General features: G+C 48.1%; 1 protein-coding gene across 3 annotated transcripts in view; it reads left to right on the forward strand.

Annotated features, from left to right (window-relative positions):
• Nucleotides 1-6326: 6326 nt before the first annotated feature.
• The window catches only part of KAZN (kazrin, periplakin interacting protein), a 774836-nt gene continuing 754448 nt past the window's right edge, over nucleotides 6327-26714 (forward strand). The window contains exon 1 of one of the 3 annotated variants that reach the window (XM_070404122.1): nucleotides 6327-6845. In XM_070404122.1, coding sequence (XP_070260223.1) covers nucleotides 6755-6845 — 91 coding nt within the window. In that variant the 5' untranslated portion in view covers nucleotides 6327-6754. The remainder of the gene's footprint in view (nucleotides 6846-26714) is intronic. The other 2 variants (XM_070404125.1, XM_070404123.1) reach the window with 2 other exon arrangements.

Raw genomic sequence — 26714 nt, forward strand, 5'->3', positions numbered from 1 at the left:
TGTCTCGGTGTGATTATATTTTTACTCTTCCTGCTTAGGGTTCATTGAGCTTCTTAAATCTTAGTTTTTTCAAATAGTATCAGTGATCTCTTCTGATGGAGTTTATACCCCATTTTCTCTTTTCTCTCTGGGATGTCAGTTAAAAATGTTAGAGCTTTCAACTGAATCCCTGTGTCTCATTCTTTCTCTTTTCCATTCTGTTGTTTCTCTTTGTTCCATTCTGACTTTCTTCTGTTTTTCCAATTTGCTAGCTCTTTCTACCTGGGGCTGATATCATTTTGGTTACTTCTCCAATTTAATAACTTTTCAGAGTCTCCATGGCTCCGCCAACATTCTTTACCTTGTCCCATTTCCCTGGGCATATTTAGCAAACTTATTATAGTCTGTACCTCATACCAGAGTTACCTGTTCCTTTTAGGGAAGAGTGGTATTTAGAGCCTAATTGTGGTTTCTGTGAGCTCTCATTGCTGTGGGCTCCCAAGGCCTTCCCAGTGGACAGCATTCGGGAATATTGTGTGTATACTGACCTACTACTACTACTACTACTACTACACACACACACACACCCACCTGAATCTAGATTTACGTCTTTAATCTACATATAGAAAACCACGCGTTCACGCCAATACTTACAATTCCCGTTTAACACCATACATTTTATTCTGGCTTCTCCCTCTTCTCCAACAGTGAGGCATCTGACTTTCATTCCTGTTTGCGTACTGCCCCTCTGTGTGGAGCCAGGCTCCTGTGGCTGCTCTGCGGGAAGTCTTCCTCACTGGCCTGGCTCTGTCCCTCCTGCCTCCCTCCTTACCTCACACCTGCCCCTCTTCTTGCTGAGGTTCTGACTCAGCACTGGGATCCGCCACCCACACCTCGGGCATGGGTTTCTAGTCATCCATCTTGTCCCATCTTTTGAGTTGAATTGAATTATTCAGAAAGGAAGGAAGGAAAGTAGATTCTGTGCTGGAAAGTACAAATGAAATTACAGAAATAATTGAGGACCTAGCATTGAGGAAATTTAATTTAAGACCTATTCCTCTAGGCAGACATTATGTTTACTTCCACAGGTTCTATTTTTGACGATGTAAAAGGACATTGTTATCTCTTTCTTGCCTGGATTTACGGATCAGTGATTTCTGTGACAAAAGAAAGGGTTAGCTTTCTAAATGAATTTTAATTAAGAATTAAAATTTTAATTAAGCTCCTTTTGAGCCAGTTACTATTTGCTGCCTTTCAGGTTACTAGAATAACTTAGTACCTGGTACTGTACCGAGACATGATAGTGTAACAAGTGTTCTATGGTTCCAAGCACCTGGAAGTCCAGAATAGGGAGGTGTATGGAGACATTAGGGGATTAGTGGTTGCTGGGGGTGGAGGGAGAGGGGAAGTATGGAGGAGGTGATGGCTAAAGTGTATAGGTTTCTTTCAGAGGTGATGAGAATGTTCTAACAATGATTGTGCTCATGGTTATACATATTTGTGCACGTACTAAAAGACATTACATTGTACACTTTAAGTGGGTGAATTGGGTGGCATGTGAATTATATCCTAGCAAAGCTGCTTAACGATTTTGTAAAAAAAAAAAAAAAAGACATTTATTGTGACTTGCTGGGAACCTGGAGTCAGTATGGAAACCTTCATGGCAAATGAGCCAACACCACAACTATTCAAAGAAATCGGGGGTAGCTAGTCACCAAGCAGAGAGCCAGTGGAACCATTCGTCGTGTAGATTACCTATCAATGGAGGTATGATTTTCTGGCTGTGGAATCTTGGGCAAAGTACTTGGATTTCCCTAAGCCCAGGTTTCTTCATCTGGGATGGGGGCGTGTTAGCATCTGCTGTTAAATGAGAATGCCTGTGGACCTAGTCTGGCTCATGGCACCCAGCAGCCTCTCCTAGTGGTGTTTTGCTCTGCGCTCAGGGTCATGGTTTTCTGAGTTGCCCTTCACGTTGCCGCTACGTGTCTACAATGCCTGGCTGTGGTAGTCTGTACCTTTTGGGAGCTGTGGGGGATGACAGCTGATGGATTCAGCCTGATCAATCAGAGAATTAGCCCTTAACTCCCCAGGGAATCTGAGTGGGAGCAAAGTTAAGGGAGCTCCCTGGGGCAGGTCAATGCAAAGTCTATAGGATTGAACATGTATCAGGGGAGAGCTTAAAAACAAAGCTGTGACCATTGACTGGATGTAGAGCAGATATATATATCAATCCCGATCTAAAGAGCCCTAAGTGGACTTCAAAACCATTTCAGTGTAACACGGCATTTAAACTGGCGTCGCCAGGTGAGTGCTTGTTCCAGCCCCCTGCTACCCGCATCTGATCTTTCCCTTCTATTGATGCAAATCCAGGTATCTCCTTAGATCCAGCTGTACCGCTCCTCCCGTAAAGGTTTCCCTAAGGCACCAGCCCTCATCTGTCCTGGAATGATAAGAACTTGCCTGATCCCGTAATTCGCAGTGTCGAATGTGTTCCCACTTGTTTGGTTATCATCCTTGGTTTATGTTGGGTGTAGAGGTTATGTGTGGTTTCTCCCACTGTCTCCTCCTTCCCCCCATACCTGTTACTTTCCATGTCGTGACCCCTGTTCAATCTACTGTGTCATAGTGTCAGGCATCAGAGAGATACTTAGTGCACGATCTTCCTCTGCACAGATATGACAAAGGCCCTGTCAGTCAGTTAATGTCTTCTCTGCTGTGGTTTTCTTTTGACCTTTATCTTTGGAGATGTTTTCAATCCGTGAACACATCTCTGTGAGGAACAGGCTTGTCCTGTAAGGATGCAGACCGGGAGGGTGTGTGTCTCCTAGAAAGGGGTCCTTTGCTGCTCTGGCTGATGGCTTATGCGAGAGAAGCAGGCTCAGCACCATCAAATGGGACTTGTGTCTTGAAAGATTTGAAATCCAGACTTCTGAACATGTTGGTCACTAACTCTAAAATGTTAGCCCTGACAGCATAGCATGATGGAGGTGGTGGTGGTGGTGGTGGGGGGGGGGGTGGGGGTCAGCAGTACAGGAGAGAGCTCAGGAACAGACCCACATACGTGGGACTGGATAGGTAATAACTGGGGCCATAGTGGGGAAAGAGGATGGGTTTTGGGAAAACTGGTTCATAATCTTGAGACAACAATACTTTACTTCATACCAGATATAAAAGTAGGCTCCGGATAGGAAGGCACCAAGCATGAGAGATAAAACTAAAAAGGAAGCTGACTTTGCAGCCTGGGAGGAGAGAAGGATGTTTTAGGCAAGGCCCTCAAAACAGACTATAAGTCAAAAGAGCAGTGAAACTGACCACACAAAAAAACAAAGTACTTCGAGTCAAGAAAAGACACCATGGACAAAGGTATCAGTTGGATGCCTGATCAGGAGAAGATAGTGGCACAATCTAAACCAGCGGTTCTCAACCTGTGGGTCGCGACCCCTTTGGCGGTCGAACGACCCTTTCACAGGGGTCGCCTAAGACCATCCTGCATATCAGATATTTACATGACGATTCATAACAGTAGCAACATGACAGTTATGAAGTAGCAACGAAAATAATTTTATGGTTGGGTCACAACATGAGGAACTGTATCTAAAGGGCCAGAAAGTTGAGAACCACTGGAAACAAATATCTAGCAAAGTCAGGGAACCTGTGCAAATTAACAGGAGTAAGAAAAGAGAAAAGTGACTGGAAAATTGGACGAAGGTTCTGAAGAGGAAATTTCCTCAACAGGAGATGTCAGTGGTTCATGAGCTTCTTGAAGGCATGCTCGCCTTACTAGTAGTTAAGGAAAGGCAAACCAAAACAATGAACTATAACTTTGTACCTAGTAGGTGGCCCAACTTCCCAATTTTGGCTGACAACAATGATTGGCAAAGATGTGAGAAAGTGGGCATCCACGTGCAGTCCCAGGGAGAGTGGGAACCAGGACTGCCAATCTGAGTACGAGCTGGCAGTGGTTAATGAAATTAGGTGTGCACACATGTTTGAGTAATTCCTCTCCTGGGTATGTAGCCACGGAAATTCTTGCAGGTATCCCTCCCTCCCGGTTAACGCCGCTTCTCCTGGTGTAATAGTTAGCAGAGGTTCCGTGTGTTCCTTGTCCTGACTGGATGATCTATTGGTGACTAGCCATTAGGTGGCATCATAACTGTGTTTACAGGAGGTAGCTCAGTGCCTGGTGCTAAGGAAGCGGACAGAGTCAAATGTTGCTGATTTGGTGTATGAAACACGTGTAGCAGTGAGAAGCTGTGAACTAGGTGTACAGAGAAGGGAGGACAAACAAAAGGCATCTGCAGGTTGAATTAGTGTATAAAGGTTCACCTTGGATCTTTTTTTAAAAAAATATATTTTATTGATTTTTTACAGAAAGGAATAGAGAGAGATAGAGAGTTAGAAACATCGATGAGAGAGAAACACCGATCAGCTGCCTCCTGCACACTCCCTACTGGAGATGTGCCTGCAACCAAGGTACATGCCCTTGACCGGAATCACACCTGGGACCTTTCAGTCCACAGGCCGATGCTCTATCCACTGAGCCAAACCAGTTATGGCAACCTTGGATCTTTTTTAAGATTTTTTTTAAAAATCAGTTTTAGGTTCACAGCAAAATTAAGAGGCAGGTACAGAGATTTCCCGTGTATCTTCCCTGCCCCCTGCCCCACACACATGCATAGATTTCCCGATTATCAACATCTCTCATCAGGTGGCCCATTTGTTACAGCCCTGGAATCAGACACATCATAATTACCCGAAGTCCATAGTCTACATCAGGGTTCGCTTGGTATTGCACATTTTTGGGGTTTGGACAAATGCATGATGACATGTATCTGTCATTATAGTAGTATCATACAGAGAATTTTCACCGTCCTAAGAGCTCTCTGTGTCCCCCTGTTCATCCCACCTTCTCCAGAACCCACCTTGGATCTTTTCATGGCAACAAAGTAGCCCATTGCTAGGCTGCAGCAAAACTTCCCAGACGTGGGAGGCCGATCCACTTACCAACCTGCATTGGGTTTCTGCAGTGACCAGGAGACCTGGTCTTCTCCGGACCTTAGTCCTTGATCCTCTCAGACCTGAGTTGTCACAGGAAATGGCCTCTGATGTCCTATAACTTTATGGCTCGTTCCATGCAAGGAAAGGCTCAATAGTTCAAGCTACTCTAAACCATAGACTTCATTTAACTCTTGGGAAGTATTTCAAGACTTCCTCTGCCTTGCCTTCACCACCCCAGGTAGCCCAGCAAACGTCACTGAGCTGAACATCTTGCTGGCAAAGAGTTCAAATGGCAAAAGCTTGTGTTTGAGAGTCTTCCTGGCCCACACGTCAGCCGGAACTTTACCTTCGGTATCTTATGTATAGAATTCAACCAAAGCCGTCCTGGGGACACAGACATGGGTACTTTGATTGCTGCTGCTGTGCTGGGTGGCATTCTTTCTCTCCAGGTGGGTATGGTGCTGCCCGCCTCCTGCCAACATGGCAGCTACACCCCCAATGAAAGTATGCGAAAAGCTGGCTGCATCTGATGCTGCATGGCTCTAAAGTTAGCACCTTTGTGATCAGCAGATGGGTTAGCAAAATAAAGACGCAGCGCCCACCGAAACAGCTGTTGTGATCATGTGAAAGTTCCCTCCCTCCCCCCCGCACCTCTCCCTCCTTCCAGAGGAGCTGCCCCTTCAGTGGGAGCAGGGACGGACTGCTCTCTGCACAGAGTGGGTCTGCATTGGAGATGAGCCCCAGACCATCTCTGGTCACTGGAGTGCCACGGGGGAGGCATGGCACCTGGCATCTCCTCTCCTGTCTGGCACCTCCTGGGCTGTGGGCATGAAGAGGTTACAGCAGCCGGGAGCCTGCTGAGCTGAGTTAGCACTTCCCTCTGAGCCCAGAGCCTCTCCAAGGAAGGGCCCTTTTGGATCACGGAAAAGGGGTGGCTGTGTGGGCTGCCCCCCCAGCCCCCCCCAGTCCCCCCCTTCCTCCGCAGGCAGTAGGTCCCAGCAGGGGCTCATAACCATGTCTCCTTCCCCTCCCCACAGCCCGGTGAGGAAGGAGGAAGGAGTCTCGGGGAGAGAAAGGCATCCGGAGTGAAGGATGAACCGCGGACACCTCGATCTGGAGCTGCAGAGTGTCCCCACTGTGCTCGCCGCCTGCATCTGGCCGCCCTGGGGCGCACGGACCCTGGACAGCAGTGCTAGGGCTCCGGAAGGAGGAAGACCAGGGCTGGAGCTGCCGAGCAGCCTGAGCTCCTGCCTGCGAGGCCAGCTCCCTGGGGAGCCAGGCAGCCTTGCCCCCTGCCCTCCTCCCTGGAAGCAGCCGTGGAGGAGCCGGTCCGCAGCGCTTTCCTGCAGCTGGCGCGGGACCCAGGGCTCTCAGCGGGCAGCAGGGCTGAGCAGCATCAAGGACCCTGCGCCTTCCAGGTGACCCCCTGGGAAGACTGAGGGGGACCAGGCCTCCGTCACGCCTCCCTGACAAGAGGAAACAACTTCTGTTGGTAAAACTTAGGTTTTTCTTTTGCATCAAACTCCTGGAGCTGAGCAAGATCTGCAGAACCTTGTAGCATTCCATTTTTCACTTGGTTGGTGTTTGAGAAAAACCGGCAAGGAGTGGGTGACAAGAGGAAGAGACGTTATAAACTTTGGGGGCGGGGACATTTTCTTGGAAGTGACAAGTAGTGTCAGAGCTACGGTTCCCCAGCCAGTGACGTCATCCTGCACTTGGACACTCGGGAGGGTCTGGACGCTGCCCCAGGACCAATACCAAAGACCCCAGGGGAGCCATGGAGTCCACGCTGGAGACGGCCAGCCCTACCGCAGGCCCCGTCACCTTCTCCCACGTCTTTGGTCAGCAGTGCCAGCTGATGGAAGCAGGTAAGAGCGTGCCGCGCGGGTGGCGGAGACTTGCGCCTCTGTGTCTACTCCGTCTCTCATCTGTAGTTTGGAATGTGAGGGACATCAGTGCCGTGATTGGCCGGCATATTTACTGTAAAGTGTTTAGGACATGTCATGAGGCCAGATGTGCCACCGGGCAGGGTAATGAGGGCCCCCGTTTGTCTCTTGTTGTCTCTTTCCTCTGTGCCTACCCAGAGGATGAGGAGGGATCTCATGATGTGGCCACTCTTTGGGGGCAGGTGCCAATCCAAGACCTGCTGTCTTTCGTCCGGCTGCCCCAGCGCTGCGGAAGGTGGCACCTCAGCCAGGCCTCTCCAGGCACCACGGCGTCACCGAAGTGCTCATGGTGGCATCGCCCTGAGCAGCCTCTCCTGGCCTCGGCTCTGCTGTGGGGACTTCTCACCAGTCTTTGCTCACGAGTCCACCTTATAAAAGGCTCGTGTTTCTATCCTGGAGGGAGCTTGGGGTGGGCTCGGCCTTGCCCTGTGCCAGCCATCTTGCGTTTGGTCATAGAGAGGACGAGTTGAGGGTGAGTGGTTTGGTGCCGACGGTCACTGTGGCGGAGCCTGCGGACTGAGGCCTGTTGTGGTTATGGTTATGCTGGAATCACAAGGGAAATGGGGGTATGGTTCCCTGTTTCCTCGGAGTTTGCGCCTGTGGTTGGGGAAAGGACCACATGTTTCTCCTGTGGTTTCCTGGGTGTTAGAGGGTTAAATGTATGTTATGGCTGTGAGTTCTGGCAGAAGGGAAGGAGACTATATTGAGTCGGTGTTAATGCCTTCATTTGGTGGCTACAGACCTGACCCCTTTGCCTTGGGAATCTGTCTCCAAATGCAAAACAAGAGGACTGGACTCCAGGCTGCCTGGTCCATCTAAGCCTCAGCTTCTGTGAGCTGAGAGGAGCCCAGTGCCACGGGGAGGACAAACATGAGCTGGTTTCTTAGGACAGGATGTGTCTGCACAGGGAGTGGGTGAATGAGGGCTCTGTTACAGGCTGTGTGACCTCAGACAAGTTACTTAGCATCTCTGTGCCTCAGTTTTGTCATCTGTAAAATGGGGATAACTAAGCAACACTCCATTGGGTCATTGCAAGGATTAAATAAGTTAATGCATGGAAAGCTTAGAACAGCCTGGCACCTGACCAGCACTGCTTTTAGTGTCCCATGTTTATTAATGCTTCCAGATGTACTCTAAATGCTTCTGAAAGCAATGCCGTGTGTGTGTGTGGGGGGGGTGGGGGTGGGGGTGGGAGATATGAGAAAAGTAAGGCACCACGTAACATTAACATTGAAGGTGTCAGCAAGGAAGGAGTCAGAGCCAAATTCTCAGACTTGCACCCTTTTACACTGTCCCACACCAATCCTGTCTACCCCCATTCTATGCCATGCACATTGGTCTAGGACAGGGATCAGCATGCTTTTTTCTGCAAAGAGCAAGATAGTAAATATTTTCATCTTTTCGGGTCACAGCTACTTAACTGTACCATTGTAGCACACAAGCAGCCACAGACAAAATATATGTGACTAGACATGGCTATGTACCAATAAAACTTTATGTACAAAAGCAAGTGGTGGGCCAGACCTGGCCCCAGGGCTATAGTTTGCATTCCCTATTCTAGGGATTTGGGCTTTATCAAGTTTACACAGCTAGCAAACAACCGAACTAGGACTGAATGACTGAATGAGAAAGAACTCTATACTTTTCCCATGGCCCCAGCCATACCCAATGCCACCCTGCTGCCAGGGGTCTACTCCTGCCCCCCTAAATTCAGTGTGCCCTTTTATGTTCATCCCTCACCTAGCATGCTCCATCTCTCAGGAATCAACTTCTCCTAGACATGAGATACTTACAGATACGAAGGATTAACCCCAGTCATCACCAGAGACCACAGACTTTGGAGGTCAAAGGCACAGTCATGGGCACCTGACCAGGGCTCACATCCCCTTTGGCTCTTCCCAGCTGCATGATTGTGGGCATGCAGGCAACCCCGAATGCTTCCCTTGCCTGTGGGAATCAGTTGGGATTTTAGAAAATTAAATAGGTGCTCAGTGAACACATGTGACAGCTGCCTCCAGTTGGGAGCAGATGTGAGTAACACAGCTCTAAGCCCCTGGGGTCGTGGGATCATTTCCGCCTGCATTGGAAACCTCATCTGTGGTACAACCAGACTGCAGGCGGCTGGCTGGAGACGTAGCCATGTCTGCTGTCCACACCTTCCACCTCCTGACTGAGGGAGACCCTTGGACTTAGCAGTGAATTATTCCTCTTTTCATTTCTCCAGGAGCGTGCTCTCCCTCGAGACAGCTGGTCATTATTATTCCATGTTGCATCGCTCTCTTGACATAAAAAACTTTTTTATTTGATAAAAGGAGACAGGATTTCGTAGCCTGATTTAGGCTTAGGTGCCTCCAAAGGTATAGAGAATAAAGCCAGGGGGACAGCACAGAGGCACTTCAGAAATCCAATCTGCCTTCCCACGGTAACTTCAGAGAAGTAGAAACCTCGGCCCCAGAAAACTGCCTGCACCCTCCTCCTTTTGCAGGAGTAGAGGCAGCCGGGACCCTGAAGGTCACATAGTCACAGACACACAGAAGGGGAGACTCCCCACCTTCCGGACAAGCCGGAGTCAAGTGTGGCTGCAGACCTCCTTGCCCGCAGGCAGCTACACTGCTCTGCAGAGAGGTCTTGACCCGCCTCTGGAAAGACTCGGGCCCAGCATCTCTCACCTCCCCTGGAAGAATAGAGTTCCCACTGCATGCCCAGATCTATAGCTCTGAGCTGGGCAAATTCATGTCTCCCTCCTCATCCTGCAGATAAATGGTTCATTTCCTATTTAATGACTGAAGTTTAGATGTTGGCAGCAGTTTCTATGTTAAACTTCAGTCAGCTAACCTCAAAGCCTGTACTGAAAAATAGCCACAGGGATGTGAAGTGCAGCATCGGAAACATAGTCAATAACATCGTAACAACTGCGTATGATGCCAGGTGGGTACCATCCCACTTCAGAATAATTAGTCCAATGAAGTGAATTCTCTTCTTTTTCTGGCCACTCGACTAAATTTCTTCCCCTTTCCCTGGGCTCTGGCTGTTGCTTGAAGTGGTGGGTGAGATGCCAGCCTGGCCGGGCAAGCGTGATGGATGGAGGCCACCTTCTCCAGTCTTCCTGCCGGAACTCCTTCAGGTGGGGGCTTAAGGCCACATTCCCACTGCTGACTTCACAGAAGAGTCCAGTGTCACCTCTGGTTTCTGGCTGTTTCTGGCATCTTTCTGAGGATATTGGGAGTAACTCCAGGGGGATGGGCAGTATAAACTCAAGCTTCAGTACTGTTGGTCTCCATGTAGCTGAATAATGTCCTTGCTCAACTCCTCCTTGGCCCCCAGAATGTAGGAGCAGGGTGCCCCTCTGACCTGGCATTTGGCTGTGTCTCTGCTGAGGGCTCTTGACTCACCCCTCGTCCTGACAATCTGGTGGTTGGGGGAGTCCAGCTTGTGCCCAGGGCTCTGGGGACTTTATCTCTTGCTGTGACTTGCTAAGCTGTCCCGTCATCCTAATTGATTTCCAACCTGTCCCATTTGGGTGGGAAGCGTTTCTGTAGGGTTGCTTTGTTTGACTAGAATGACAAGAGTCATCCTGTTCAGTATGTCCTGCTGACCCTGCATGAATCCATGCCCAGCTCAGGGGCGAGAGGGGACAGAGGGAGAGGACAACCAGGTGACAAGGCTGATGCACCTGGACTGCTGCTGTTTGGCTCTGCTTCCGGCTTGCAGCTGAGAAGCCTCCACCAGTTATGGACCAGTCCCCGCTCCATACCAGGTACAAACTCAGACATACGTAAGCATGTCTGTCTGTCGGTCTGTCTCATAAATCAGGCTGATCCCTGGAGCCACGGTCTGGTCATCTTTTGACTTTATTCCCTTGTTCCCTCTGAAGGCTGCCAGCCAAATCCCTTTTCCTGCCTTTTGAACAACATGGGGATCCATCTGAATATATAGCCTGTATGAATTTGGAAGCCACTTGCCTTATTTATAACCAAGCAGGGAGAGAACTAAGATTTATGGCCTCTGCTGTGAGCTGAGCACACCGGGTGCTTCTGCAAAATTTAAACAGAAGAAGATGAGCAAAGGAAAGAGCCCCCATGTGTGGGAACGGGAACGTGGTTTTAAGGTTTCCTTTTAGGTAACCAAGCGATGGCCGTCTCGGAACTGTTTCTTGCCTGGCAGTTGCTCCAGTGGGAACAGAATGTTTGGACATCCTAACAAGGGACTATTTTCATGACCATAGGCAGTTGAGTCCAACCATAGCTGACACTTATTCTGGGATGGCCATTATGTAAGTGCTTACATGCTACCTAATTTCATCCTTGTCACGTCCTTGTAAGGCAAATAAAATCATCCCCACTTTATAGATGAGAACACTGAGGCCCATGAAAGGAAATAGTTCTCTTAACTAGTTAGTGGTTGAGCCAGGCTTCAAATTCACGCCATCTGGATTCAGAGGCTCTACTTATTCCTGTTCTTCTGTCCAGACCTTGTCAAATTTCCCAGCTCCTCCAGGAATTCATCCACAGAAATGACTGTTGAACATCTATGCCAGCAAATGTTGCTGAACGAAGGTGGAACCTTCAGTAACCAGAGATACTGAAGACAGCGTCCCTCCTCCAGGAGACCTAGTGCTTTCCCGACATTATTCATAATGTGTTGTGTTGAGTTGAGTTTCCTGAGGTCAGGGACTGTGTTGTCCTAGTTGTCTTCCTATCCTCCAAACTTCATAGGTTGCTGGTGACATTGCAGGTTTCATCAGTAAGATGCTAACAGGTTCGTTTTAAACCAAATCATTCATCCTTTTACAGATGGGAAGCTGTTAAGATAAAAAGGTGTTTGTGGAATCTGGCAAAGCACAATGTGGTTACTTTCATTCTCTTTCTCAATACTGACTCTTCAGAGGCCTTGGGTTAGCTTGAGGAATCCAGGGCAGTGGGGAAAGCAGTTTAATTCAGTAGTGTCTTGGGCTGCTCAGATGGATTCCTCTTATCTCCAGGCTCTTAAAGGGTCCCAGGTCTACTTCTTGTGCACAGTGGACCTAGTGGTGGGCACTACGCTCATTGCCTTCCTCCGGCATCTGCTCCCTGCCCAAACTCAGTCCAAAGGTAGGGCTTTCTCAGCATCCTGACCATCTTCCTAGGATGGTACTCCCAGAAATATCCTTGGACAATACCTTGACCTCAGAAGTTCCCACCGATGATGCTTGAGGGAAAAGCAGTGGCGACAAGTTGCATGTGCAGAAGCCCTGGCTTGTGAGCCACATGGTCATCACAGGTTGTTACATCAGGAGCATCGGCTGGTCTCTCATTGACTTATTTCTCCAGAGACCTGCTTGTCAGAGGCATGGACTCAAATGCTTGGGTCCAAATCCCAATTCTGCTGTTCACTAGCTGTGTGATCTTGGGCAAGTACCTTAACCTCTCTGTGCCATGGTTTCCTCGTCTATAAAATGAGGATAATGGTTTACCTACTTCATAGGGTTGTGCTGAGTCTGACGATGTGTTAAAATGAGTAAAGTGTTTATCGCAGTACCTGACACAGAATGCATTATATGTAAACATTTGCTGCCTCTCTTGGTCCAGGCTGCTATAACAGAATACCCTAGGTTGGGTGGCTTAGACAAAAAACATTGACTTCTCTCACAGTCCTGGGGTCTGGGAAGTCTGAGATCAGGGTGCCAGCACATCTGGTGTCTTCTCACGGGTCTTCACGTGGCAGAAAGCAGAGAGAAAACATTCCTTGTGGTCATGTCCTTTGCACCAGTAAAAAGTTGCTACTTCCCCCGACCCCCTGGCTAATCATTGTGGTTCCAAAGCACTCTGAATGCAATGCTTGTTCTCTTCTCAACCCCCAATACCAGGAATCACCAGATCTATGAGAATTTCCATCCACCAATCACAGAAGGTGTGCAAAGAAGGTCCTCACTGGACCCAGCGTACCTGGGACGGGCCCAGTTCACGTCTCTCTTCCTGGTATAATTATTAACAGCACCTGCACCCATTCTCAACATGTCCTCACTGGCCTGATACAGCAGATGGGCAGCCTTAATAAGGGGCAGCTGAATACGTAAAATTCAAATGTGTTTAAACAAAACATCTGCTCTTGGAGGCAGTAGTTTAAGGTCAAAAGATAGTCAGTGGAGGAAGCGAATATTTGGTTTGGAATAGGGTCCAGATGGGCCAGGTGAGCTGGGCCCACTTCTCAGGGTACCAGGTGGGTCATCAATGATGCCAGATTTCATTCTCCAAGAGCAGAAGAGCTCAGCTATCTATATATATAAAAAGCCAGTGACTGGAACACCTTAAGGTCCAGAACGACTGGTCCCTATGATGCCCACTGCGGCCAGCTAATGGCCCGATCTGGGGATGGGGCTGGCCAGACAACCTCCCTCAGCACGTCCCCTTGCTGGCCCCACCCCCAATGGGCCCCCACTACCCCAATCCCCCGGCTGGCCAACCTTCCGCTGTCTCCTCCTCCTGACAGGCCCGGCCCCAATCTGCCCCGACTGGGGCCAGCCCGGCTGGTCCCCACCTATGCATGAATTTGTGCACTGGGCCTCTCATGTATTTATAAAGATGCCCATTATAGTCTGAATCTTTTGTGTTATTTTCTAGTCCACTGTATCCCTTGGAAAAGAAATATACCAAAGAAACAGAAGGCTAGAGAGAGAAATTTACAACCCACTGCGGTGGGTTGTACCTCAGAGGGCTGGAGGTGGAAGATGCCAAGGCATAAGTCCTGACTTGTGCCAGGAAAGGACTTCTGAAGCCGTGGGGCACAGGCGGGGCTTAGCTCCAGCTGACAGGACCGGCCCACTTTCCCTGGCCCACCTCTTCCCTGTCTGGGCTTTGCTTTGGCCCATTCCTGACTTTGCCCTTGGTTTTTACACGTGTGACAGGTCCCGGGTTCCGCTCCTTTTGACCCTTAGCATCTTCCACTCTGACTGCCAGTAACAGACCTTGAGCCTGTGGCTCCTTGTCCCCTTTGCTTCAGGGACTCGACCAGACATTCACCCTGTTGTATTTCAGGAACTCACTCTGTGCTTGTTGGAAGTCGCCGAAACCAGAGTGGGGCAGGCCCCGAACTGGGCATCAGTGCAGAATCCGCCTCCTCTGCGGCCATGGGTGACCTACCCAAGGGGGGAGCCAAATGCGTTCCTGGAGAAAGTTTTCATTCCTAGGCACAGTTGAGCAGAAGGACCAAGAGATTATGTCATGCTTCCTGTGACCTTTGGAAATGAAGACGCACCAGCTTGTGTGAAGACCATGGAAAAGTGAAGCAGCCTGGCCCTTAGGTCACCTGTGGCTCGCTGGCTCCATTAACCCAGAGGGAAGAAGTAGCCTATGGGAGTGGTTTGTTCCCACCTCTCTTGAAGTCATGTTCCTTCCTCAGTTAGTGGCTGGAATCTTGATGCAAAGTGATTTTACAGTTGGTACTCCCCCCGAGAGGTCACCTCCGCCATGAAATGGAATTTCTAGGACCATGAGGCACCCCATCCGAGCCCAGAGTTCTACTGAAGGTGAGAAATGTGCTTTGTGGTTTTTCCACCAGGAAGCCCTCTGCAAGTTGTGCCAGGAGTGTGGCAGGGTGGGGTCTAGGACCCAAATTTATTGTCAAACAATGGGGGCTGGCAGAGAAGACCCCTGACCAGGGCTCCGGGCCCAGACACGGCAGGGGAGTGGCAGGACTTAGGACAGGGCCTCCTGGGGGTATGTATCTGTGTGTGTGGGGGGGAGGGGGTCCTGGAATGTCATAGACTGGCACCACCTGTGTACCTGCCCCCTCAGTCCAAGCCCTCCTCTCCTGGTAGAGATTCTAAAGATGCCCAGCCGGCATGGCTCAGTGGTTGAGCTTTGACCTATGAACCAGGAAGTCAAAGTTTGATTCCCAATCAGGGCACATGCCCATTTGTGGGCTTGATCCCAGTGTGGGGTGTGTGGGAGGCAGTTGATCAGTGATTCTCTCTCATCCTTGATGTTTTTGTCTCTCTCTCCCTTCCTCTCTGAAATCAATAAAAATATATTAAAAATAAATAAAGATAACCAGTCCCCAGAGCCATCGATGTTATTTACCTCCTTGTCTACCAGCCCTTCCACCAGCAAACCAACTATCGCTGTCCTCAGTCTCAAAATGTTTTCTGGGAAACTCGAAGTTGAATTTGTCTGGTGACCTTGAGGTTGGATTGTGGCGGAAGCTCAGTCTCCCAGTGAAAAGTTTCTGAATGGGGTGGGGAGTAAATTAAGTTGTAACATTTTTTGACTTAGGTAGTTAGCCTGGTGCCCACGCTGGGTGAGATTATAAAATTGTACAGTCCGTAGAGAACAAGAGCATATGCTCGTCCTAAACTCTAGTTGATCCCCAGGAGATTCACTGCGTCTGAAGAAAGTGACGCCATCCATAAATTCATACTCCAGATTAGAGTAGAAATAGAAACTGGGCAAAGACCCTTTGCTCTCAGCAGGCCTGCAGAAATGGAATAATTTACATCAAAGAAAGCTCCAGCCACATTTTAGCAGCTAGTCAATTTTTTTCTGCCTGAAACAATTCCTGGACAGTGTTTTCTATGAAGACATAGGATATTTTTAGGCCCAGCAGGGAGCCTGTGATGTGGGTGGTTCAGAAGGCCGGCCTGCCAGTGCAATAGAGGTCCTGCAACATGTTGTGTGTGGCCTAGACGGGCTCTCGTGCCTGCTCCGGCACGAAGGACCGGCCAGTTGCCTTGGAGGGTAACGAGAAAGGTCATGAGAAAGTCAAAGTATTTCAAAGGGGCACAGGCTTTCTTGCACAAAGCCTCTCACTGTAGGCCCAAGAGTAGCTCTTTGGCCTGGACGACTCGTTGGCTGGGACAGCTCCAGCTGAAATAGCTCATTCCCCTGAGTACCAAGTGTTCATTAAAACTCTAGTTTATCAGGTGCTACCGCCCTGGTTGTCCCCGATTTAAACAAAAGTTCCTTTGTAGCCACTGGCACTTGGGAATAGACACTTGGAGCCATGCTGAGGCCAGAAGGCAGCCGGCGGAGAGTTCACAGTTTTCCTGGGTAAAGAGTTGATCCCTGATCAACGAGCCCTGGGTGGCACAGGAACGCTTTGCTTTATTATCAGGTGAGGCCTGCACTTCACTTCCAAGCGTCATAAACTTCTCAAGTGGTGCAACAGGCCTGAGCTAGGCTGCTGAGCCGCAGGAGTTGTGTTTGCAGAAATCTGTGGTTATGGGCCCAGTGCCCGCCCCAAATAGCATAATGACCGAGCTGCTAAGCATTCCTGCGAGCTGGACGAGAACATAAAGCACACCCGTGGTTTTTAAGACCAAAGAGAGGAAGGACGAGGCCCCTGCGTGGACTGCCTTCTTTTGCAAAGTGGGTAAAGCTGAGACTTGGCTCTTCTGGGCCTCGTGAGCTGTAGTCAGGTGAGATCTACAGCACAGGAGATAGGTGCCGTGAGACCCCTCTGCAGAAGGATGGGCACTTGGTTGGGGCTTAGGTGTGCCCATTTCTTAGGCAAACACGTGCCTGAGAATCCTAGCACCCGCCTTCAGGTGTGGGATTGGTCGACATGCCATGTAATTGCACTGGTTCTTCAACTACAACAAAGAATGTGTCTGCAAGGGAGATTACAGTCTGGGCAACATGGGGGTCATCTCAGTCAATGACACTTGGGTCTTTCCCCTCCTGGGATGCTTGACAGAAGTGTCTGTAAAGCTACAAAAGGCTGCATGCTTCTTTCAGGGGGAGGGGGAGGAGGAGGAGGAGGAGGAGGAGGAGGGAGGTATGGCTCTCCCTCTCTTTCTAGTAATGAGGGGAGCGGAGTCTAGGCTTGGAGGGTGGGAAGATTGTGAATGAGGGAGAAACTGCTTGGATCTGTGTTTTTGTTTTTTTAAAAAATATATTTTTATTGATTTCAGAGAGCAAGGGAGAAGGAGAGAGAAAGAGATAGAAACAACAATGATGGGAGAGAATCATTGATTGGCTGCCTCCTGCACACTCCCTACTAGGGATCAAGCCTGCAACCTGGGCATGTGCCCTTGACCGGAATTGAACCGGGACCCTTCAGTCCACAGGCTGATGCTCTATCCCACTGAGCCAAACAGGCTAGGGCTGCCTGGATCTGTTTTATCTCAGACTCCATCTCCCGCAGTGGTTTTGCACCTGCTTTACCGCCCACCAGTTCCTACGCCCACATGTTCTTCAGAGACTCACGAATCAATATTCAGTTCTTGGGCTTATTCAGGATAAAATGTCTTTCTTGGCTCCCCATAATGAAATCCTGGCTTGAAGATGTAGAGGCCTAATTAAGCATTTATGAGGGAGGGGAATCTGTCAGTCTACTGAAAGATTCAGTTTGAGCTAAAACCTGCGAGAATAAAGAGGGATAGAAATTGTGGGGGTGGAGACGTGGCGGGGAGACCAGAGGCAGCTCTAACCCTGATTCCTGGGCTGACTTTAGGAAATTCTTTCAAACGTTGTGGTGTATGGAGCCCTCACGTAAGTCTAGATCAGGGGTGGGCAAACTTTTTGACTCGAGGGCCACAATGGGTTCTTAAACTGGACCGGAGGGCCGGAACAAAAGCATGGATGGAGTGTTTGTGTGAACTAATATAAATTCAAAGTAAACATCATTACATAAAAGGGTACGGTCTTTTTTTTTTTTTAGTTTTATTCATTTCAAACAGGCTGGATCCGGCCCGCGGGCCGTAGTTTGCCCACGGCTGGTCTAGATGGTGGTCATTAGCCTCACTCACCCCTGCAAGTTGGGGAGGCTGACCGGGACCGGCCCTGATGCTACCCCCAAAAGTGGACATTTGAACTGCCCCCTTTTAAATAAGCATGAACTCCCACCCATGTCCCGGCTCTTCCATAAGGAGATGAGGTTATAATCCTTCCTGGCAGACTGGGAGGTGTTGGGCTGGGTTCTGCTTTCCGAATGTCACTTCTCTCAAGGGAGATCATAAATCCTCTGCTGTTTTAGAAATCTCACCTTAAAACCCATCCCATGACATCCTCCCCCTGGAGGCCCAGGCAAAAGCATCTTGAGTAGAAAGTTATGTCCTCAAAATCTGTAAGGCCTGATGCCGCTCTGCAAAAGGGGGAGATGGGACTGGTGAAGACGACGGTTTGCCTGATGTTGGGGCTGGGGTTGGACCCCCGGGGGTCCCTTCTTCCTCATCCCACAAAAGCATAAGAGCATAGACATTCAGGCAAGGGTTTGCTGTCAGATCTGAGTTCAGCCATGCTCTGTTATTTGTTGATTATGTGACTTTAGACAAGTCATTTCCCCCCACTGTTACTGTTTTAAATGTCTCTGAACCACAGCTTTTTGTGTAAAATGGTGATGGCTTTCCATAATACATTTTATAATCAGTTTATCATTTTCAAAATAAAATCATGATGCAATTTGATTGGGGTATTTAGAAACAGAGGAAGGGAGAGGGAGAGAAACATCAATGTGAGAAACATCAATTGATTGCCTCCCGCACATCCCCTACTGGGGATCCAGCCTGCAACCTGGGCATGTGCCCTGACTAGGAATTGAACTGGTGACCTCTCAGTGCATGGGACGATGTTCAACCAACTGAGCCACACCAGCCTGGGCTGATTGGGATTTGAGTAATCATGGTCAGTTTGAGTAGAATAGGTATCTTTTCAGTGTTGAATTTTCTAATGCAGGGGTTTGGAAAAGTTTTTCTATAAAGATCTGATAGTAAATACTTTAGGCTTGGCGGGACAAATGATGTCTGTGTCAGCTACTCAGCTCTGCTCATGCAGAAAGAAAGCTGCCATAGTTAATATAGAAATGATTGAGTGGCTGTTCCAACAAAACTTTATTTATAAAAAGAGGCAGTGGGCCAGATCTGACTGTGGGCTGCAGTTTGCTGGCTCCTCACTCCATGAGCACCTCCTCCAAGTTCTTTCACATCTCCCTGCTCTGTGAAATCCAGAAACCTGGGAACCTATCTGTTATCCTCCTTGTAATCCCTTCCTCCTGCTTCTGTCCTGCACCATCATTATTTGCAGTTTTATTGGAGTCTCTGATCAGGTCATGAGCCATTGGAGACCAGGATGGGCTTTCCCCCATTTCTCTTATTTCCATGGTGTACTGTGCAAGGTCTGGCACACATACTGGTGTATGTAGTAAGTTACTTGGATCTGAACCTGATGTTGAAGAGAAAGTTGGAGAGGAGGGGTTTAGAGGCTCACCCATGGGGACCTGGCTTTCTCTGACTTATTTATAGTGTTTTAGGGGAAATCCATGGTTTTGCAATTTGGCTCTGTCTCATCCTTGTGGATCATCAGCTTCCCTCCTCTTGTATTCTTCCAGGAAAGTCGAGGTCCTTTGGGTACACAGAAAAAAATGTGTAGGCATGAGATTTGGGGCCCTTCATTTATTTATCTCCTGCCCCTTCCATGGCACTCCATGAGCTTTTGAATGAATGCATGGGCTGATGGAGGGAGATGGAGGTGCTATTTCTGTTTCCAGTTAGAAGTCGTTGGTCATATCTTCTGGGACCACGTTTCTGCCATCATGATGGCACTCTGCGCCTGCTTCCTTGGCAGGGTCTAGTTGGGGCTGCTCTCCCAGCTCCACCCGGCAGAGCCCCTTGGGCACCCTCTCTGCGCTTTGAGTTTTGCTGTGGTCTGACCCTGAGGGAAGGAAGACAACTGTGGCTGAGCACAGCCCAGGTGACCTCTCCCTGACTCACAGCATCACATGCATAGGCGCTGAGTCACATCTCCTTGGAGGCCGATGGGGCCCTGGGGCCTCTGTCACGAGGACCTTGTGCAGCCTGAGCTGGTGGTATTCCATCTTCAGAGTGAGCAGCAGACCTCGATCCCAGACTGCCCAGCATAGGTCAGACATTAGGCTAAGAATATTGTTTTCTTTCTCACTTTTGGCTGTGTTTTTAAAGCTGTACTGTTGTACTTTTCTAGTATAGTGCTTAGAATATTTATTTTTTTTTTAGCAAACCTTTTTCTTTTCTTTTTTTAAAAAATATATTTTTATTGATTTTAGAGAAGAAGGGAGAGGAAGAGAGAGATAGAAACATCAATGATGAAAGAGAATCATTGATCAGCTGCCTCCTGCACACCCCCCACTGGGGACCGAGCCCGCAACCCAGGCATCAAATCGAATCTGGGACCCTTCAGACCGCAGGCCAACGCTCTATCCACTGAGCCAAACCAGCTAGGGCAGTGCTTAGAATATTGGTTAGCACAGTGGTTGGCAAACTCATTAGTCAACAGAGCCAAATATCAACAGTACAACGATTGAAATTTCTTTTGAGAGTCAAATTTTTTAAACTTAAACTATATAGGTAGGTACATTCAACTTTAAATTCAACTTTAAATTCACGGTTTCATCGCATTTTTCTTTGCTTCTTCTTTGTAGCCATCTCAAACAGGGCACCTAAAAAATGTTTCATTTTATAATAATAAAGCCACCAACACAAAGGAATTACAATTCTTAAATTGATGACAAAAATACCTGTAGGATTTGCAGCTGGTTGGAAAAATACAGGTAACTTTATGCTTCGAGTAGGTACTTTTTTTGTCACCCGCGAGCGATTTGCGGATGTGACTAGCACTAACCACTGCACAATGAGACTGCTGACTGACTGGCTCGCTCAACTCGTGTATGAATTGTGCGCACCTCCCCAGCTCTGCGTATCCTGCGGCCCACCTGCGCCGCGTCTCCTGTCACCCAACCAACCAACCGACACCCCCAACTTCTAATGCCACTTCTTCAAAATAGACTTGCCCAGGCCGAAAACCGACTTCTGCGCATGGGCCACGAAGTTTCAGTCGCACTGTACCTGCGCGCCCGCATGTGGTATTTTGTGGAAGAGCCACACTCAAGGGGCCAAAGAGCCGCATGTGGCTGTGAGCCGCGGTTTGCCGACCACTGGGTTAGCACATTGTAGTTGCTCAAAGACTGTGGATCTAACTTGTGAGGTTGGTGGGCAAGCCAGGTGGACAGCCCAGGGGAATAACATCAGTAGCCAACCTTCCCCTGTGTTCCTGCTTCCCAGACCCATGCCACACCCTCCGCATGCACCGCCTCCAGTATTCCCTGTCACTCAAACATGGCTGAAACTGGAAAAGGCCCTCAGGGTGAATCCATGTAAACTGGGACTGAAATTTCAAAGTGAATAGTGGTAGTGGTGTGTGTGAAGAGATTTAGGACTTTAAATGCTAAAACTGCAATGAAAAACTTTAATGGTAAGTTTCTTTAATGCAACAAAATTTAACTTGGGGAGAGGGTATGAAGGAGACTCCAACTTCACTGATGTTTTCTCTTATTAAAAAAGAGAGCTCTGAAGCAAATATGGCAAAGTGATCATCTATAAATTGTGGGTGATATATTCTATTTTTAAAAAACAACTTCATGGGCAAAGGACACTAAGGAGAAAATAAACAAATGGGACTACATCAAATAAAAAGCTTCTGCAAAGCAAAAGAATCCAATCAACAAAATGAAAAGGGAGCCCACTGTATGGGAGAATATATTTGGCAATGATACACCTGATAAAGGGTTAATATTCAAAATACATAAGGAACTCATACAACTTAACAAAAGGAAGACAAACAATCCAATTGAAAAATGGGCAAAGGACCTAAATAGACACTTCTCCAAAGGGAATACACAGAAGGCCAAGAGACATATGAAAAAATACTCGAAGTCACTGGTCATCAGAGAGATGCAAATTAAAACAACAATGAAGTATCACCTCACACTTGTCAGAATGGCTACCATCAACAAACCAAAAAATGACAAGTGCTGGAGAAAAGGGAACCCCTAGTGCACTGCTGGTGGGAATGCAGACTGGTGCAGCCATTATGGAAAACAGTATGGCATTTCCTCAAAAAATGAAATATGGAACTGCCTTTTGACCCAGTGATCTCACTTCTAGTAATATATCCTAAGAGACAAAAACACCAATCAGAAAGAATGCATGCAGCCCTATGTTCATATGCCTTCAACTTATAATAGCTAAGATCTGGAAACAGCCCAAGTGCTCATCAGTAGATGAGTGGATAAAAAAGCTGTGGTACATTTATACCATGCAATACTATGCAGCAGTAAAAAGGAAGGATCTCTTACCCTTTGAGACAGCATGGAGGGACCTGGAGAGTATCATGCTAAGTGAAATAAGCCAGTCAGAGAAAGACGTATCACATGATCTCACTAATGAACAAAATAAACTGATGAGCAAAAAAGATCCAGAGACATAGAAACATGGAACAGATGTGGAATCTCAGAGGGAAAGTGGGAGAGGGTGGGTGGGTGAAAAGAGATCAGCCAAAGAACTTGCATGCATGTATGCATAAACTATGGACACAGACAATAGGGTGGTGAAGGCCTGGGGCGGTAAGGTTGAGGTGGGCTAGAAGAGGTCAATGGAGGAAAGAAAGGGGCATATGTAATGCTTTCAACAATAAAGATGAAAAAAACCCTACTTCATTGGGATTTAATGTATATACCACACAATTCACCCATTGAAAGTGAGCAATTCAGTGTTTTTAGTATATTTTCACAGGTTTGTGCAACCATCACTGTCAATTTTGGAGCATTTCCATCACTTCACAAAACCCCATACACTTAGCTATCACTCCCCTAACTCACCCCAGCCCTAATTAGGCAACCACTAGTTTGCTTTTTGTCTTCACATACAGGGTGTCCCCCCCCCCCCCCAAATGTATATACACTTTGAACAATTATAAAGTCAGTATTTATTAACATACAGTTCGTTTTCAAAATGTAAAAGAATCTCCAGAAATGAATACTTTTTTTGTCCATGTCTGTTTTCAAACTGATGACCATTCTGGTCCAGGCACTGCTAATGTGAAGCAGTGGAACCCCAAACATCAGGAATCATTTCGTTTGGTATTTGTGTGCCCTCAGTTCATCGCCTGTTGCCAGTTTTGTACTGTAAACTTTATCTTTTATGTATCTCCATTAAAAAGTCTACTGGATACATTTTCTTTACTCAAAGCTTAGTCTGGCTTCACGCATTATTTCAAATAAGTTAAACCTGAAAAGGAGTGAAAATAATGCCAGCAGTAAGCTGTTAGTGTGCATACAGTTTTTGGGGATACCCTATATTTACCTCTTCTGGACATTTCTATCAGTAGAATCATATAGTGTATGTATGACTTATTTCATTCTGCATAATGTTTCAAGGTCCTCCCTTGTGGTGGCATAGACCAGCACTTCATTTCTTTTCATGGTTGGTATAGTCCTTCATGCTTTTCTATAGTTGAGAATATTTTCCAGCCTGGCAGGATAATCTATTGTGGTAATGTTGTAAGAATTTGTTTTATGAGTGAAAACTAAATAAAACAGGGAAGTGGGATGGGGAGAATGGGGGATTGGGTCCAGTTACAAATGGGGTGGCTGGGGAAAGCCTCACTTCAGAGGTGACATTTGGGGAAAGATTTGACGGAGGTATGCAGACCTTTGAGGAGGTGCTCCAGACAGAGGTGTGGCGGGTGTAACGACCACGAGATGGGAGCATGTCTGGATAGTTCAAGGAACCCCAAGATGGGCAGTGAACAGGCGGGAAGCAGTAGGACACGAGGCTGGAGAGGGTTAGGGGGAGGATAAGGAGGTCACTTAGGACCTTGTAGACTGTTGACAGAATTTGGCTTTTCTTCTGGGTGAAATGGGAAGCTGAGAGAAGGCTTTGAAAGGAGGAGTGACTTTGCTGACATACAAATTCAAGGACCCTCTGGCTTCCGGGTTGGCACTGGACCCTAGAACTAAGGGCACAGCAGGGAGTCCAGTCTGAAAAGCATGAGTGTGGCCATGACTTGGATGGTGTTGTCCGTAGGGTCTTCCCGTAGTGGCCAGTAGGAAGGTGTGGCATTGGCTGAGGTGGTAGAGGCTTGAGAGGGGCAGGTGTGGGTGGCGGGAAAAGGTCAGTGGTAATGGTTCAACCTTCACTTCTTCATTGTACAAAATCCAGCTCTGACGCAGCATCTGTACATTGTTAAAGCTGCTAGGCCTGGTCTCCACTTATACATCATTTCTCCCAGGAAGCTTTTACCAGGTCCTCCCGAAACTGGGTTAGGGTCCTGCTGGCTCTGACGGCTCCTGTGCTCCCCCAATGGCCCTGAGCTTACAGTGTTGTTATTGTAACAACAGGTGGGCAGGCCAGGTGTGACCCTCTGCCCCATGCTGGGTGGCAGCACCAGTGAACATTGCACATGTCCCCCGGGAGTGTCGGGGATGCTTAGGATTAGTTGGCGGCATCCATGCCTAAGTGACATGAAGGCACTTCCCTCTCTCTCTGGAGTCTCTTGTTCACTGTTTAGGACAAGAATGGAACAATGTACAATCCTCAGTTGCATTTCTTGGTCTCCTGATGACTTTCCTCTACCTTCCCCAGCCTCTGAGTACTTTTGGTTTCCCTTCGGGTGAAGGCATGCCCACAGGCGGGGAGAGACATTGGTACTGATTAAAGGGAAACAGACAGCTCCCTGCTATTAATGAGTAAAAATAGCCCGGCACTGAAAACGAGAGAGGAAGATTTATCTTTGTTTTAAGAGTTAAAAAATCTCCTGGGAACTTCAGTGCATTACTGAAATAAATGGCTGTAAATTTCCCTGAGCCCAAATCAGTATTTTAAGGTGACGAAAGGCAGGCGAGAGTGACAGATTATATCTAATATTGAGGTGACAGGTGAAATAGCATCCTCCTCATTTGCTATTTTTTCCAAGTTAAGGTATCAAAGGGAATAGCGCAGGAGACCAGAAACATTTATCATCTTAAGTTTTTCATTCCCTGTCAGAGGTTAATATTGCTATTGTGCTTAAAAACAACAGTAACCCCCAAACAACCCTGTACAAATATAGGTCTTAAATGTACATTTGTTTTAAAGTGGCTAAAGGTAAAATCCATGCCACTTAACCCTTCATTTTCCACGATGACCCTCCTGCGGGTTTTGTCCTTATAGCCTGACAGCTATACTGAGAAAGAGATGCCATATGTTCAGGATCTTCAGCGGGATTCTTTCTCCTCTGTGTGATCCACGTTCCCTTGCCCACAAAGCCCTGCGAGAAGCCTTATAAGATCAGTGCTTCACTCTTGGGTCTTGTGAACAGAAGTGTAATGTCAAGGTGCATGGGCTCCGGGACCCACAGGTAGGTCAGGCCACCTTTCTTGGGATGGATGTGGTCCCAGTCACACTGGCGAAGACCTCCCAGGAATCGGAGGGTCATGCAGGGACCCCGGGGTGGGTCTTGAAACCTTTCTGTAGGAGACACAGCTGATCACAATGGGGCATCGCAGAGCGGATGTAAGAGGGGGACTCAGAGCTGTTTTCCGGCACCTGAGAGGTTTCAAGCCGGGGGAGGTCACCTGTTCTGTGCACCGACCGCATCAGAAGGCCGGGTTAGAACAGCTGGGAGGAGAGCCAGAGTGGATGGAGGTGAAGAGCTTGGTCTTTGCACCAGACGGACATGACTAAGACCAGACTTCAAGGTTTCATTCGGCAGCTCCTGGTTGGGGGTTGGTTTTGAACCAGGTACTTTTCTAGGCGTGGGAAATACAGTGGATGTGGGATGGAGAAGGACCAGCCCTCGTGGAGCTTACATCTTAGTGGGGAAGCCAAGAAAAAAAAATCCATATTCACCTACTGAGTAGGTGACACAGTAAATGAAACAGGGTGCTTATGAGAAAGCAGGATGCATGGGGGTGGAAGAGACCACGGTGTGAGGGTGCTCAGAGACTGCTCTGCTGGGTCATCACTTGGGCTGAGAACTGAACAATGAACCAGTCACAGGAAGATCCAGGAGAAGGGAATCCAGCAGGGGCAGAGGCCCGATGTGCTCAGAGTTCAAACTCTTATCCACAGAGCTGACACCGGTGGGAATCAGGGTATGTTCCCATAGATCGGTCAGAGGTTCCACTGGGGAAGGACCTGCAAAGTCACAGCCGTGGGTCTAAGTCCTGCAGCATCTGAGCTTCTTCTAAAAGGGCTTTCCCATGTGGTTAACCACCTGGGTGGAGACTCTGTTGTTATTTCCTTGCTCTGGGTCCTGTTGGGGTCCAGGATGACAATGATGATGATGACAACTACAGCTGTATCACAGCTTACTCTGGGGGCTCTTGCGCACTTAACCCTTCATGTGTCACCTCCTTGAATTCCTCCCTATGAGTTGGACACTGTGTCTATTCCCCTATTGTTCTCCTGGCACTGAGGCTTAGAGAGGGTAAGCGACTTGCCTGAGGCCACACAGCATCAGCACTGCTTCTAGAACCAGGCTTGTCATCACTCCTGCAAATCAGGACCTAAGTTTGGGAGTAGAGTTTAGAAACTCACCATGTCTAGGATACCACTGTCTCTACTGCGTGTGACCAACAGTAGAAAAGTTGGAAAACAATTCTTTTCTGAATAAAATACTCATGCAACAATCTACATGGTGGTAATGGTTGGGACCAATATGGGCACATTTTTTTTGCGGGGGAGCAGTTCATCTTCCAGGTAGGAGAATATTGTGATATTTAATCTTTGAATGAATAGATGCCTTGAGGCAAAACTCCATTTGAGGAAATCTTTCTTTTCTTCTCCCCTCCCCCAATATCCAATTTTGGGGAAAGAGCCTGAATGGGGATAAATTCTAATCCCCTCTCTGCCCCCACACTAGCTGTGTGACTAGCTTCCTGCTGGGAATTAGCTTTGTGGGTTGTGAAAGGTCCGGGCCAGCTGTAACGCAGCTGGGCTCAGCTTCAACTCTCTTTAACTCTAAGGAGAGTCTGGAGTGGCACCTGACAGGCACCGGCCCGTTTCATCTTGAGCATCTTTGTCTG

Source organism: Myotis yumanensis, unplaced genomic scaffold (genome assembly GCF_028538775.1).
Source record: "Myotis yumanensis isolate MYYU_CA2020_CCGP unplaced genomic scaffold, mMyoYum1.0.hap1 SCAF_2, whole genome shotgun sequence".
NCBI classification, from domain to species: Eukaryota; Metazoa; Chordata; class Mammalia; order Chiroptera; family Vespertilionidae; genus Myotis; species Myotis yumanensis.